The sequence below is a fragment of the Euprymna scolopes genome, unplaced genomic scaffold, assembly GCF_053919585.1.
Source record: "Euprymna scolopes isolate OS-2025 unplaced genomic scaffold, ASM5391958v1 sca377, whole genome shotgun sequence".
In the NCBI taxonomy this organism is placed as follows: Eukaryota; Metazoa; Mollusca; class Cephalopoda; order Sepiida; family Sepiolidae; genus Euprymna; species Euprymna scolopes.
The window spans coordinates 26,317-42,501 of record NW_027633410.1 but is presented as its reverse complement, the minus strand read 5'-3'; the positions used below and the strand labels follow the sequence as shown (position 1 = coordinate 42,501).

The following is a 16,185-nucleotide window of genomic DNA, read 5'->3' as shown; positions in this document are numbered from 1 at the left end:
GGCTTTATTTCATTTATATACTCATGCTATGTTTAAGGCTTTGTTATTTATGTGCGGTGGTAATATTATTCATTGTTTTATAGGAAATCAAGATATACGCCAGATTAATAATGTTTCTAGTTTATTGCCTGTTACTTGTATATTTTTAAATGTGGCTAATATGGCTTTGTGCGGTATGCCTTTCCTTGCTGGTTTTTATTCTAAAGATTTAATTATTGAGGGTCTTATTTTAGGCAATATAAATTTATTTATGCTTTTTTTAGGGTTGTTTGGTGTGTGTTTAACTGTCTTATATAGAATACGTTTTTCTTTTTTAATTATTTGAGGTAATAATAGGTCCCATGTTTATACTAATATTTCTGATAATGATGTGAATATAATTTTTGCTATAAGTATACTTGTTTTAGGGGCTTTATGAGGTGGTTGGTTTTTTCAGAATATGTTTAGGATGTTTGAATTGAATATTAATATACCTATTTTTATAAAGTTGTTTGTTCCTTTTTTAATTGTGTCTAGTGTTATTATATCTATTGGTCTTTGAGACGGTGGTTTTATTAAATTAAATTTAAATGTAATAACCTATATTAATAGAAGTATATGATTTTTAAGTAGATTTGTTTGTTATCCTTCTTTATTGGTTTTCAAAAAAATCTCTAATAGAAGACTAAAAATTGTAGACATAGGGTGATTTGAGATTTTAGGTGGTCAAGGTGTTTTTAGTCTAAATAAAATGGTTTTTTTTATCTTAGAGCATTGGTTGATGCTAATAATTAATTGTTATTTAATTGTTTTTATTTTTTTTATTGTTTGTTTTTAATATAAGGGTGTTTACCACCTAATTATGAGCCGAAATCATATATGATATATCATTTCTTATATATATATATATATATATATATATATATATATATATATATATATATATATATATATATATATATATATATATATATTTCATTTTTATAAAAATATAATTATAATATATTAGTGTTTGATTTGTTTAAATAGAAGTTTTGCTTATTATATTATGTAATTTGGCTTTGGTTATAATATAAATTTTTATTAAATTAATATATGTTAAGTTTAATTATATATGTTTTATTTATTTATTTATTGTATTTGGTTTGTTTAATATAAATTAAATATGTGAATATCATTTTTAGTATTTTATTATAATGATGGGAATAAATTACGCAGTATTTATTATTATACAATGAATGAGAGTTTGATATAGTTAATGTAATATAAAAGTGGTTAAATTGGTGCCAGCATCTGCGGTTATACTAATGCTTTAAATTTATATTCATATAGTGTAAAATAAAGTAGTGGATTTATTAATATTTAGATTAATTTAGGGCAGTAATTGTAGGTAAAATTTAATAATTGTTATTAATTATATTACTCTAATTATATATTCTTTGAAAATAAGATTAAAAACTAGGATTAGATACCCTATTATTCTTTATTTTAAAAATTTTTTTACTTAAGTAGTGTGAACATATATTAAGTGGCATAGAAAATTATTATACTTTTTAATGTTTTAAACTTAAAAGGCTTGGCGGTGTTATATATCCTTCCAGAGGAGTTTGCTTATTTATTTGATAATCCTCAATTTATACTTACTTTTTTTTGAACGGTTAATCATCAGTTTGTATATTGCTGTCATCAGTTTATTTTGTAAAAATTATGTAAGAAACTTAATAATTAAGAAATTACTATGTCAAGTCAAAATGCAGCTAATAGAAAAGGTTTATAAAGTGAACTACAGTTTATAATTTTTAATCGGATTAGATTGTGTAATCGGTTTTTGAAGTTGGATTTGGTAGTAATATTATAATAGTGAGTTTTTATGAATTAGGTTTTATAGTGCGTACATATCGCCCGTCGCTCTTGTTGGAAAATAAGATAAGTCGTAACATAGTAGATGTAGTGGAAGCTGTTTCTGGGATGTGTAATAAAAATCATGTAGCTTACAAAGGTAGGAATGATATAGTAAATATAAGTTATTATATAAATATTTAGTAGATTTTTTTATTTTTAAGTTTACATATAAATCAAATTTTTTATTTATTTAGTATTAGAGGTATAGATTAAGTGTTTTTAAAGTACTGTGAAGGATAAAAGTGTTTAATTTTTTTATAGTAGATGAATTATTCGTACCTTTTGCATAATGGATTGACGATATATTAGTTTTATATATAAATTTTTCTCGAATTAAAAAGATTTACTTAATATAATGTGTTGACGTTGTATAGTCATATGTTTAATGTTAAGTGGTAGTGATATGTTAATCGTTTTTTAGGATAGCTAGTTTATTGGTTTGGAATATTTAAGTATTGTAATATTAAAATAATTTGGTTTGTTTAATATTGTTTGTATCATGGGGGATAAGCTTCATGTTAATTATAGAAATATTTTGTATTTAATTATATTTAAAGTAGAGTTAATAATGCTTTTCTTTATAAGTAGTTTAAATTATTTTGTTTGTTTATTTCAAGTTTATTTTACCATAAATATTTATAAATTAATTTAAATAAATATAATGTTAATATGAGTATTATTTTGTTTTATAAATTTAATTTTTTTAATTGTAGATGATAAGTGTTTTATTATTGATTAAGTGGGATAAAGGAATTCGGCAATTATTAATCTCGCCTGTTTATCAAAAACATGTCTCTTTGTATATTTTTAAATAAGGAGTCGGGCCTGCTCGGTGAGTGTGTTTAACAGCTGCGGTATTTTAACTGTACTAAGGTAGCATAATAGTTTGCCTTATAATTTGAGGCTGGAATGAATGGTTTGACGAAGGTTAATCTGTCTCTATCTTATTTGGTAGAATTTAATTTTTAAAGTGATAAAGCTTAGATTTTTTAAAGGGACGAGAAGACCCTATTGAGCTTATAATTTTAATTTGTTATATTATATAATATTGAATAAATTTTAATTGGGGTGATTAAGGAATAAATATATAAGGTAGTAACTTCCTTAAAATAGATCAATACAGATTTGTGATTTAACCAATTATATTGCTTATAATATAGTTACCATAGGGATAACAGCGTAATTTATTTAGAGAGTTCTTATTAAAAAATAAGATTGCGACCTCGATGTTGGATTAAAGTGACCTTAGGGTGTAGAAGCTTTAATAGGTAAATCTGTTCGATTTTTAAAACTTTACATGATCTGAGTTCAGACCGGCGTGAGCCAGGTTGGTTTCTATCTTTTAAACATATTGATAGCTTCTTTTAGTACGAAAGGACCGAAGATAGCTAAATTATTAATTAAAGTGTTAGTGTATAAGGTAAATTAATATAGGTTAATAGGTTAATTATTTAATATTTTACATTAATTATATAAAATGAGTTCTTATAGTGTATAATGTTGCACATTAGATTTTCAATTTTTTAGAACACTTTTATGTGTTAAGAATATATTTTATTAGTATAAATTAGTATGTTTGTTTTCCAAACAAATGGTTTAAATTAGAATTAAATAAAATAATTTACTGATTCAAAATTTAACATAAGTTAATGTGTCTCACTTACATTGAGGAAATAATTAAAATAATTAATTTTGATATAAAGTTGGCAGAGTAGTGTGAATAATTTAGGTTTATTTTATAAGATATTAATCTTACTTTATAATATAAATATAAAGATTTTAGGTTAAATAAACTGAAGACTTTCAAGGTCTTATATAAATTACATAATTTAAATCTTGTATAAGTTATGATTATAAGTGGAGAAGTATTACTAAGAACTTTTATTTATATTTGTGGTGTTATTATTTTATTATTTCAGTGAAAACATGTTTTGAATATAATACTGAGATTTGAAATTATAATATTAGGTGTTATTTTTCTTTTTTTGTTGAGTTGAGGTGTTTGTAGTAGGGATTTTAGATTAATAATAGTGATTGTTGTCTTTGGGGTTTGTGAGGCTAGACTTGGTTTATCTTTATTAGTAAGAATAGTTCGTTGTCATGGAAATGATTACGTTAAATCGTTGAATATACATAAATTATAAGTATTATTTTAAGTAGTTTAGGTTTAATATTAGTAAAATTTGTGTCAGGTTGAGAAATCCGTTTTTGGTTTTTAATATTAATAAGATTTTTTTCTTTAAAGTTTTTAAATTTAGAGGTATGGGGGAATGTTTTTATAGGTTATTTATATTGTGATAATATTAGAGGTATTTTAGTAAATTTAACTTTTTGGATTAGTGGTTTAATACTACTTGCTAGTAATTACTCCGTTAAAATTATAAATAATAAAAGTTTTAAATTTTCTTTTGTGGTTTTGGCTTTGTGTTTATTAGTCATTATGTTTTTTTTAAGTTCTAATTTAATATATTTTTATATTTTTTTTGAGGTTTCTTTAATCCCCACTTTAGTGTTAATTGTTGGTTGGGGATATCAACCTGAACGTTTGCAAGCTGGTATATATATAATGTTGTATACTATTAGAGCTTCCTTGCCTTTATTAGTTAGTTTATTAGTTTTAGGGTATTTATATAGATCTTTTAATATGATTTTGGTTAATTATTTGAGTTGTGTGTTAATATTGTATAATGTTAATTTTCTCTGGTTTTTAGGTGTAATAATAGCTTTTTTAGTTAAGTTACCTATATTTTCTGTTCATTTATGGTTACCTAAAGCTCATGTAGAAGCCCCTATTGCAGGGTCTATAATTTTAGCTGGTGTTTTATTAAAGTTGGGGGGTTACGGTATTTTACGCTTATTAATGGTTTTTTTTTTAAATGATATTTTTATTAGTAAGGTTTTAATAATTATTTCTTTATGGGGCGGGGTTATTACTGCTGTTATTTGCGTAGGCCAGAGGGATATTAAATCACTAATTGCTTATTCTTCTGTAGGACATATAGGTTTAATGTTGGCAGGGGTTTTAAGAAAATTTATATGGGGTTGAGAAGGCGGTGTTTTGATAATAGTTTCTCATGGTTTTTGTTCTTCTGGCTTGTTTTGTTTAGCTAATTTAGTTTATGAAAAATTTAAGAGCCGTAGCTTATATTTATATGGGGGTATGCTCAATATAAATTCTATTATGTGTTTGTGGTGGTTTTTATTTTGTATTGGTAACATAGGAGCCCCCCCAAGTATTAATTTAGTTAGGGAAATTATATTATTTTGTTCAGTATATATATATAGAAGTATTTTTATTTTAATTATTGTTATTATGGTTTTTTTGGGGGGGTTATATAATTTAATTATATTTATTAGGACTCAACATGGTAGTGTAATAAATTATATAAATAGAAATTGTATTAATAATTCTAGTGAATATTTATTGTTATTTCTTCATTTATATCCAATTTTATTTTTTATTTTAAATGTTGGTTATTTAAATAAATTTCTTTTATTTTAATTTAAATAGCTTAAATTAGAGCATAACGTTGAAGGTGTTAGGGTGATTATATTAATCTTTGAATATAAGGTTTTGCTGGGAAATATAAATTTTGAAAATTTATTAAAAGTGTTCGATTCACTTAAAAACTTATTTATATAATTTGTTTTTATGAAAATCAAGTTATACATTATGGTGTATGTGCACATAAATTTTTGATTTTTAAAGGAAAAGTTCAATTCTTTTTGATGTAGTGTTTGGTTTACATAGTTTATAAAAAATATTGAATTGCAAATTCAAAGAAACAACAATTGTTTAAACTTATTAGAATGGCAGATCAGTGCACAGGATTTAAGCTTCTGTTAGGGAATGTTTATTATATTTCTTCTAATAATGTTGGTGGAATTAATATCTAGGATTATTTCATTTATTTGTGCACTTTTGGCTGTTGCTTTTTTTACTTTATTAGAACGAAAAGGGTTAGGTTACTTTCAGCTACGGAAGGGTCCTAATAAAGTTGGTATTATAGGTTTACCCCAACCTTTAGCAGATGCTGTAAAGCTGTTTAGAAAGGAGTTAGTAAAACCTACTTTGGTTAATATTTTCCCATTTTTAATTTGTCCTTTTATGAGTTTATTTTTAGGGTTAATGCTATGAATTCTATATAATAATTATTTTGTTTGTTCTATAGGTGGTTTAAGTATACTTTTGTTTTTGTGTGTTTCTGGTTTAGGTGTTTATAGTGTAATAGGTGCTGGGTGGTTTTCTAATTCTAAGTATGCTTTATTAGGATCAGTACGTGCTGTTGCCCAAAGAATTTCTTATGAGGTTAGAATATCTTTAATTCTTTTGAGTTGTTTGATTTTTGTTGGTAGAATGAGTCTAAGAATTCTAATAAAGTATCAGTATTATGTTTGAATTATTTTTGTAAATTTTTTTATATTAATTATATGATTTGTGTCATGTGTTGCTGAAACTCATCGAGCACCTTTTGATTTTGCCGAAGGTGAGTCAGAGTTAGTTTCTGGTTTTAATATTGAATACGGGGGAGTAGGTTTTGCTGTTTTATTTATAGCTGAGTATAGAAATATTTTATTTATAAGTGTGTTAGTAATTAGCCTATTTTTTGGGGGTGTTATTTATGTTGGGTTGTTTGGCTTAGGTTTGTGTTTATTTGTAAGTTTGGTGGCTTGATTATTTATTTGAGTTCGAGCAAGATATCCTCGATATCGTTATGATTTATTAATATATTTAATTTGAAAAAGTTATTTACCCAGGGTTTTGAATATTTTAGTTTTTTTATGTGCTTTTATTTATTTATTTAATTTTTAACAAGAGATAATTTATTTAAAATATTAACATTGGAAGTTAAAAATTAAGTGTTACTTATCTTTTGATATGAGTTTATTATTATTAATTTCCATAGGGTTTTCTTTGAGTAGAGTAAGAATAATAGTTATTCAACCTTTGAGGTTGGGTTTTATGTTAATGAATATAGTATTTATTGTTAGTGTTTTAATAAGTATAACTATTTTTAGGTGGTATGGGTATTTATTGTTTTTAGTTTATGTGGGTGGTATACTGGTTATGTTTATATATGTAATTAGTTTAATTCCTAATTTTATTTTTCTTTCGGGGAAGGTTTTTTTTTATTTTTTTGTGATTTTCTTGAGGTTTATAGTAATAAATTTTTTTATATTAAAGGATATAGTTAAAGTAGTAAATAATAACATAAATATGTTTAATTATGATAATTTAAGTATAGGAGGTAGAAGTATTATTATGATATATGATAATTTTTTTTGTTATTTGTTGTTAGGTTTTATTTTGTTATTTGTACTAATTAGTGTTGTAAAAATTTGCTATTATTGTGAAGGGCCACTTCGTGTTTTTAAATTTAAATAGTTATGCTTAGTTCTTTACGTAAAAGTCATCCTGTTTTAAAAATTGTAAATGGTAGTTTAATTGATTTACCTGCTCCCGTTAATTTATCTGTATGGTGAAATTTTGGTTCTTTATTAGGTTTATGTTTGGTAATTCAAATTGTTAGGGGTTTATTTTTAGCTATACATTATACTTCTTGTATTGAAATGGCTTTTGACTCTGTAATTCACATCATGCGTGATGTGAATTATGGTTGAGTTCTTCGTTATATCCATGCAAATGGGGCTTCTTTTTTTTTTATTTGTTTATATTTTCATGTTGCTCGTGGTATTTATTATGGTTCATATATAATAATGGAAACTTGGAATATTGGAGTAGTTTTATTGTTTTTGGTTATAGGAACAGCTTTTGTTGGTTATGTGCTGCCTTGAGGTCAAATGTCTTTTTGGGGTGCGACAGTAATTACTAATTTGGTTTCGGCTATTCCTTATGTGGGTGAAATAATTGTTTATTGAATTTGAGGAGGGTTTTCTGTTGATAATGCCACTCTTAGTCGTTTTTTTTGTTTTCACTTTTTATTACCTTTTGTTTTAATTGGTATAGTAGGTTTACATTTTTTGTTTTTACATCAAGGGGGTAGAAATAATCCTTTGGGGATTAACTCTAATTTAGATAAAATTCCTTTTCATCAGTATTATAGTTATAAAGATTTATTCGGGTTTTTTATTATATTATTATTATTAATTGAAATTAGGATATTATTTCCTAATATTTTAGGTGATTCAGAAAATTATATTCCTGCAAATCCTCTATTAACGCCTTTGCATATTAAACCTGAATGATATTTTTTATTTGCTTATGCTATTTTACGTTCTATTCCTAGTAAATTAGGGGGTGTAGTGAGTTTGGTCATATCTATTTGTGTTTTATTTTTTTTACCTTTTTTACATATCAAAGGTTGTCGTGGTTGTGGTTATAATTTGTTTATACAATTAAATTTTTGGTTGATAATTGGTTGTTTTTTTTTGTTAACATGGATTGGAGGTTGTCCTGTGGAGTATCCCTATGAAATTATTGGTCAAGTTTTCAGGGTAATATGATTTTTTGTATTTTTAGTCCGTCCTTTTTTAGATTTATTATGACTTTATATTTTAGATTATTAAGATATAAATTATAAAGATATAAATCTAATTTTGGTTTACAAGACCAAGGTTTTAATTAAACTATTATAACATTATCTATAAATTATACATATCACGTTATATTATCAATTGTATTTAATATTTAATTTAGTTATTTTGGTTTTATTAAATATATAAAGGTTATTTGTATTTCATCATATGATAGATGTGTTAATTATTAAAATAGATCAAAATATTAAGAAAAGAAATAGTCAATTAATGGGAGATAGTTGTGGCATAGAAAAGTACTAATAAATTAGTGATTTAAAATTGACAATTTTACGTTATAAATTAACTAACTTTTCATTAATTTTCTATTATTGAATTTAATCATTTAATAAAATATTTTATATTAACAATTTCTAATGTGATTGGCATAAATGAGTGATTTGCTCCGCAAATCTCTGAGCATTGTCCATAGTAAATTCCTGGACGATTAGGGTATAGTATTAGTTGATTTAATCGTCCAGGAATTGCGTCTACTTTCACACCCAGGGATGGGACAGTTCATGAGTGGATTACATCTGCCGATGAGACAATTACACGAGTGTTTGTTTTTATGGGAAGAATTAGATGATGATCTGTCTCTAATAAACGGAATTGTCCTAAATTTAAGTCATTTGTTGGGATTATGTAAGAATCGAATTCGATGTCTATGAAGTCTGAGTATTCATAACTTCAGTATCATTGGTGACCTATTGATTTAATTGTGATTAAAGGTTGGTTTGTTTCATCTAGTAAATACAATAACCGTAAAGAAGGTAAGGCCAAGAAAATTAAAATTAGGGCGGGGGCTACTGTTCAAATAGTTTCGATTTTTTGTCTTTCGGTGATATTTAAACATGAAAATTTATTAGTTATTAAAATAAATGATATGTATATTACTATAGTTAGGACTATTATAATAGCAAACATAGCGTGATCATGAAAAAAGATGATTTGTTCTATTAAAGGAGAACAAGCGTCTTGAAATCCTAATTGTCCTCAATAGGTCATAATTAAATATATAATGCTCCTGTTTCTGATAATCTATGGAAATCAACCGGTAATCGATTATCTCATTCTAAAGATGTGGTTAAATGGTTCGATCAGACAATTGTACGTTGTGAAATTAATCTTTCTCATACGATAAAAATGAAAAATAAAACACTTGTTAATGATAATATAGACCCTATTGAAGATACTATGTTTCATTTTGTGTAACAGTCCGGGTAATCAGAATACCGGCGAGGCATGCCAGCTAATCCTAAAAAGTGTTGAGGAAAAAAGGTTAAATTCACTCCTAAAAATATTGTTAGAAAATGAGCTTTTGTTCATTTTTGGTTTAGAGTTAAACCTGTGATTAGGGGGTATCAGTGATTGAAACCCCCAAATAAAGCAAAAACAGCTCCCATAGATAAAACATAGTGAAAGTGAGCCACTACATAATAAGTGTCATGGAGTATAATATCTAAAGAAGAATTTGATAAAATAATACCAGTAAGTCCCCCCAAGGTGAATAAAAAAATAAAACCTATAGCTCATAATATGGGTGTATTATATTTTACAGGGGACCCATAGATTGTGGCGAGTCAACTAAAAACTTTAATTCCTGTGGGAATTGCAATAATTATAGTTGCTGAGGTGAAATATGCTCGGGTATCTACATCCATACCAACAGTGAATATGTGGTGGGCTCACACAATAAATCCTAATAATCCAATAGATAGTATTGCGTAAATTATACCTAAAGCACCGAAAATTTCTTTTTTAAGAGAGTGGTGGGAGACAATATGTGAGATAATACCAAATGCTGGTAAGATTAAAATGTAAACTTCGGGGTGCCCAAAGAATCAGAATAAGTGTTGATATAAAATAGGATCTCCCCCTCCTCTGGGGTCAAAAAAAGTAGTATTAAAATTTCGATCAGTTAATAGTATTGTAATTGCCCCGGCTAAAACAGGTAAAGATAGAAGTAGTAAAATAGCTGTAATAAAAACCGATCAGACAAATAAAGGTAGCCGTTCTATTTGTAGCCCTTCTCAACGTATATTTATAATAGTTGTAATAAAGTTAATTGCGCCTAAAATAGAGGACACTCCCGCTAAGTGAAGTGAAAAAATAGCCAGATCTACAGAAGGTCCTGCATGTGAAATGTTTCTGGATAATGGAGGGTAAACAGTCCATCCTGTACCTGCACCTCTTTCTACAGCTGACGAGGCTAGAAGTAATGTAAGTGATGGAGGTAATAATCAAAATCTTATATTATTTATACGAGGGAAAGCCATATCAGGGGCCCCTAATATTAAAGGAACTAATCAGTTACCAAATCCGCCAATTATAATAGGTATTACTAAAAAGAAGATTATAACAAAACCGTGTGCGGTTACAACTACATTATATAGTTGGTCATCATTTAATAATGAACCTGGTTTACCTAATTCAGTTCGAATTATTAGACTTAAGGAGGTCCCTAATAAACCAGATCAGATACCAAAAATAAAATATAAAGTACCAATATCTTTGTGATTTGTTGAGAATAACCATCGCATAAATTAAATAAATATGGTGATAATTGGGTAAATAATAAAACTTCTTATTAAATTTAGTGAGATAAATGATTTGTAATTTTTGATATTTTTATTTGTTTTAAATATGGAGTATGATTTAATTATTAGTATTAACGATAAATTTAAATAAAAATATAAGCTAATTAAAGTTCCCAGTAAAAGAAATAAACATAAGATAAATAGCTTTATATTTACTATAAAAATTAATATAATTAATTTAGATATAAAACCCAATAATGGTGGTAGTCCCGCCAAAGATAAAATTATGGAAATGATAATTATATTATTAATATTATTTTTTTGAGTTAATATAAATATATGATTCCCAATTTCTGAGCTAATTAAATGTATTAAAGGGATAGAGATGATAATATAATTAATAAAATAAAATAATGTTAGTGAGTTGTTAATTAAGATTATTGATGTTATTCAACCTAAATGAGAAATTGAAGAATATGTAATAATTAATTGTAAGTTGGTTTGGTTAAGTGCTATTATACTACCAATTAATGTAGATAATATAGAGATAATTATAATTAAGGTAAAGTTAGAGTTAACTAAGCTTAGTATAAATAAAGGGGCTAATTTTTGCCATGTTAGTAACATAAATAGAATTCTTCATGATATTTGTTTTCTAATATTAGGTAACCAAAAATGCATAGGAGCCCCCCCAAGTTTAAGTACTAAGGATAAAAGAATTAAGTTAGTTACTATATTATTAAATATGGTATACCATGATAAATTATAGATATATATTATAATAGAACCGAAAATTAATACTCTAGATCTTATTCTTTGGATAATAAAATATTTTATTGATGCTTCAGCTTCTAGTATTTTACCTTTAATATTTATTAAAGGTAAAAATCTCATTAAATTAAGTTCTAAACCTATTCACATAGTTAATCAGTGAGAGGATGATAGAGAAATTAGTGTCCCTAAGATTATGATAGATATAAATAAAAAATTAGATGGAAAAAATTTATTATTCATAAAAGGTAGAACAATTTCGAGTTGCTCAAAATAAAGTTAGCAGCCTTATTTTATTACCTTAATTACCTTTATTTTAATCAATTAAGAGATCCTTGGTTTCATTCATGAATTAAGCCCAGGAGTAAAATAATTAAAAATATTACGGATCTTATTATAGGCCAATATGTATTTGAGTTTATAATATGTATAGTTAAAGGTATTAATAAGATGATTTCTACATCAAAGATTAAGAAAATAACAGCCAATAAAAAGAATCGCATAGAGAAGGGGGCTCGAGTGTGGATTGAGGGATCAAACCCACATTCGAAGGGGGAGTTTTTTTCTCGGTCTTTATAGGATCGCTTATTAATTGTTAAACCTAAAATGAGTAAAAATATATTTAGAATAATTAAAATAATAGCGTAGATTATAAAAGTTAACATAAACACAGAAGGGATACCTTATAATTTATAACATCAATATAATCCGTTCATACCGGCGCAGTGTTTGGCCAGCGAAGTAATAAATATTACAGTTTTTTAATTAACAGTTAAATGCCTCTTTTTGGCTTTTCACTGTTTATGTGGTATAAAAGATAATATCTTTCTTTATGAATGCAAATCATATCTTCTATATAAAGTATAATACCTATTTAAATATTTATGATCCTCATCAGTAAATACATGTGTATAAAATTAATCACACAACATCTACAAAATGTCAGTATCATGCTGCTGCTTCGAAGCCAAAATGATGGTCGGTTGAGAAGTGATGGTAAATAATACGTATTAAACATGTAATTAAAAATAATGAACCAATAATTACATGGAGACCGTGAAATCCTGTTGCAACAAAAAAAGTAGAGCCATAAACACTATCTGAAATTGAGAAAGAGGCTTCTATATATTCTTCTGCTTGTAGAATAGTAAAGTATGTTCCTAAAGTGACAGTAAGGGCTATAGCTTGGATTGAGTCTTTATAGTTACCAAATATTAAAGAGTGATGGGCTCATGTCACTGTTACACCTGATGCTAATAAGATTGCTGTATTTAATAAAGGTACCTGGAAAGGATTTAAAGGGTTAACATAGACAGGAGGTCAACAGGCTCCAATTTCTGTGTTGGGAGCTAATCTACTGTGAAAATAAGCTCAAAAAAAGGCAACAAAAAAACAAACTTCTGATGTAATAAATAGAATTATTCCTATTCGTATTCCTAATGACACTTTTATTGTATGGAATCCTTGAAAAGTTCTTTCTCGAATAATATCCCGTCATCATTGGAATATTGTTATTAGAATTAAAATTAAACCAATAATTATGGTATATGTGTTTTGGTTATGGAATCATGATGTTAATCCAACAGTTAGGAATATAGCCCCTAATGACCCTGTTAGAGGTCAAGGACTAAATTCAACAAGGTGAAAAGGATTTCGAGTCATATATATATATATATATATATATATATATATATATATATATATATATATATATATATATATATATATATATATATATATATATATATATATATTTTCATATATATTAATTTTTTTTATGAATTAAGAAGAATTTATTTAATAAGATTGAAATAGTTTTATTTAAAGAGGGGAGTCATATATAGGCACAGGTAAAGGTGTATAAAGAGTTATAATTTTTGTTTAAAAGAGGGTTTATCTGCATATTTAAATTAAAACCGTATTTATTTATTATTTATTGTATCGCGGGATAACTGGATACTTGAAGATATGTGCTCAAGGGATGTTTAGAGTGAATTATATACACGGCGCCATTAAGCAAGGGGATTTTAATAATGGAAGACCTCGGGATGTGTCGTGTAAGCTTGTTTAAATTTAATATCGTGTATTATATATATATATAAATTTATTTATATATATATATTTATTGCTTTGTTTTAAATATATACTGTAAAGGTTAAGTTTTATTTTTTAGACAGATTTAACAAACAAGCGGTAAATAGTAAATAAATATTTGTGGTTATTTGTTGTTTATTTTTATTTTTTTAGTAGACAGATTTAACAAACAAGCGGTAAATATAAATAAATAGGTGTAAATTGGTTATCATCTCAAGGAAAGAGATTTTTATTTAATAATATTGAAATAAGTTTTATCTTAAAAAAAGGAGAAAAAATAATTTTTTTTGGTATAGTTGTTGAAATATATATTTAAATTTAAAATAATTTATTTGAATATAATCGTTAAAATGCATTTTTATATTTAAAATTTATTTGTATAATTGTTGAAAAAATTGCTTATTTAGTTTTTTTTGTTGTTGTTAATACAATTTTTATAAATATATGTTTAATTGGTTTGTTGTTTTTGTTTAAAAGAGGGTTTATCTGCATATTTAAATTAAAACCGTATTTATTTATTATTTATTGTATCGCGGGATAACTGGATACTTGAAGATATGTGCTCAAGGGATGTTTAGAGTGAATTATATACACGGCGCCATTAAGCAAGGGGATTTTAATAATGGAAGACCTCGGGATGTGTCGTGTAAGCTTGTTTAAATTTAATATCGTGTATTATATATATATATAAATTTATTTATATATATATTTATTGCTTTGTTTTAAATATATACTGTAAAGGTTAAGTTTTATTTTTTAGACAGATTTAACAAACAAGCGGTAAATAGTAAATAAATATTTGTGGTTATTTGTTGTTTATTTTTATTTTTTTAGTAGACAGATTTAACAAACAAGCGGTAAATATAAATAAATAGGTGTAAATTGGTTATCATCTCAAGGAAAGAGATTTTTATTTAATAATATTGAAATAAGTTTTATCTTAAAAAAAGGAGAAAAAATAATTTTTTTTGGTATAGTTGTTGAAATATATATTTAAATTTAAAATAATTTATTTGAATATAATCGTTAAAATGCATTTTTATATTTAAAATTTATTTGTATAATTGTTGAAAAAATTGCTTATTTAGTTTTTTTTTTGTTGTTGTTAATACAATTTTTATAAATATATGTTTAATTGGTTTGTTGTTTTTGTTTAAAAGAGGGTTTATCTGCATATTTAAATTAAAACCGTATTTATTTATTATTTATTGTATCGCGGGATAACTGGATACTTGAAGATATGTGCTCAAGGGATGTTTAGAGTGAATTATATACACGGCGCCATTAAGCAAGGGGATTTTAATAATGGAAGACCTCGGGATGTGTCGTGTAAGCTTGTTTAAATTTAATATCGTGTATTATATATATATATAAATTTATTTATATATATATTTATTGCTTTGTTTTAAATATATACTGTAAAGGTTAAGTTTTATTTTTTAGACAGATTTAACAAACAAGCGGTAAATAGTAAATAAATATTTGTGGTTATTTGTTGTTTATTTTTATTTTTTTAGTAGACAGATTTAACAAACAAGCGGTAAATATAAATAAATAGGTGTAAATTGGTTATCATCTCAAGGAAAGAGATTTTTATTTAATAATATTGAAATAAGTTTTATCTTAAAAAAAGGAGAAAAAATAATTTTTTTTGGTATAGTTGTTGAAATATATATTTAAATTTAAAATAATTTATTTGAATATAATCGTTAAAATGCATTTTTATATTTAAAATTTATTTGTATAATTGTTGAAAAAATTGCTTATTTAGTTTTTTTTTTGTTGTTGTTAATACAATTTTTATAAATATATGTTTAATTGGTTTGTTGTTTTTGTTTAAAAGAGGGTTTATCTGCATATTTAAATTAAAACCGTATTTATTTATTATTTATTGTATCGCGGGATAACTGGATACTTGAAGATATGTGCTCAAGGGATGTTTAGAGTGAATTATATACACGGCGCCATTAAGCAAGGGGATTTTAATAATGGAAGACCTCGGGATGTGTCGTGTAAGCTTGTTTAAATTTAATATCGTGTATTATATATATATATAAATTTATTTATATATATATTTATTGCTTTGTTTTAAATATATACTGTAAAGGTTAAGTTTTATTTTTTAGACAGATTTAACAAACAAGCGGTAAATAGTAAATAAATATTTGTGGTTATTTGTTGTTTATTTTTATTTTTTTAGTAGACAGATTTAACAAACAAGCGGTAAATATAAATAAATAGGTGTAAATTGGTTATCATCTCAAGGAAAGAGATTTTTATTTAATAATATTGAAATAAGTTTTATCTTAAAAAAAGGAGAAAAAATAATTTTTTTTGGTATAGTTGTTGAAATATATATTTAAAT

The 16,185-nt window shown here is 25.4% G+C and overlaps 1 protein-coding gene, 1 non-coding gene and 1 pseudogene across 2 annotated transcripts; 1 reads left to right on the top strand and 2 right to left on the bottom strand.

The window, feature by feature from the left end:
* The first annotated feature begins 1,542 nt into the window (after positions 1-1,542).
* LOC145274391 (small subunit ribosomal RNA) lies at positions 1,543-1,945 on the top strand. The gene has a single exon (XR_013866647.1). It is a non-coding gene; the product is annotated as a small subunit ribosomal RNA (ribosomal RNA).
* Positions 1,946-8,727: 6,782 nt separating this feature from the next.
* Positions 8,728-9,342, bottom strand: LOC145274387 (cytochrome c oxidase subunit 2-like). Its single transcript, XM_080127451.1, is given in 1 exon segment — positions 8,728-9,342. A coding segment is annotated over 1 exon segment (585 nt). The 3' UTR covers positions 8,728-8,757.
* An 80-nt stretch (positions 9,343-9,422) lies between these two features.
* On the bottom strand, positions 9,423-10,079 carry LOC145274385 (cytochrome c oxidase subunit 1 pseudogene; annotated as a pseudogene).
* Between the last annotated feature and the right edge of the window lie 6,106 nt (positions 10,080-16,185).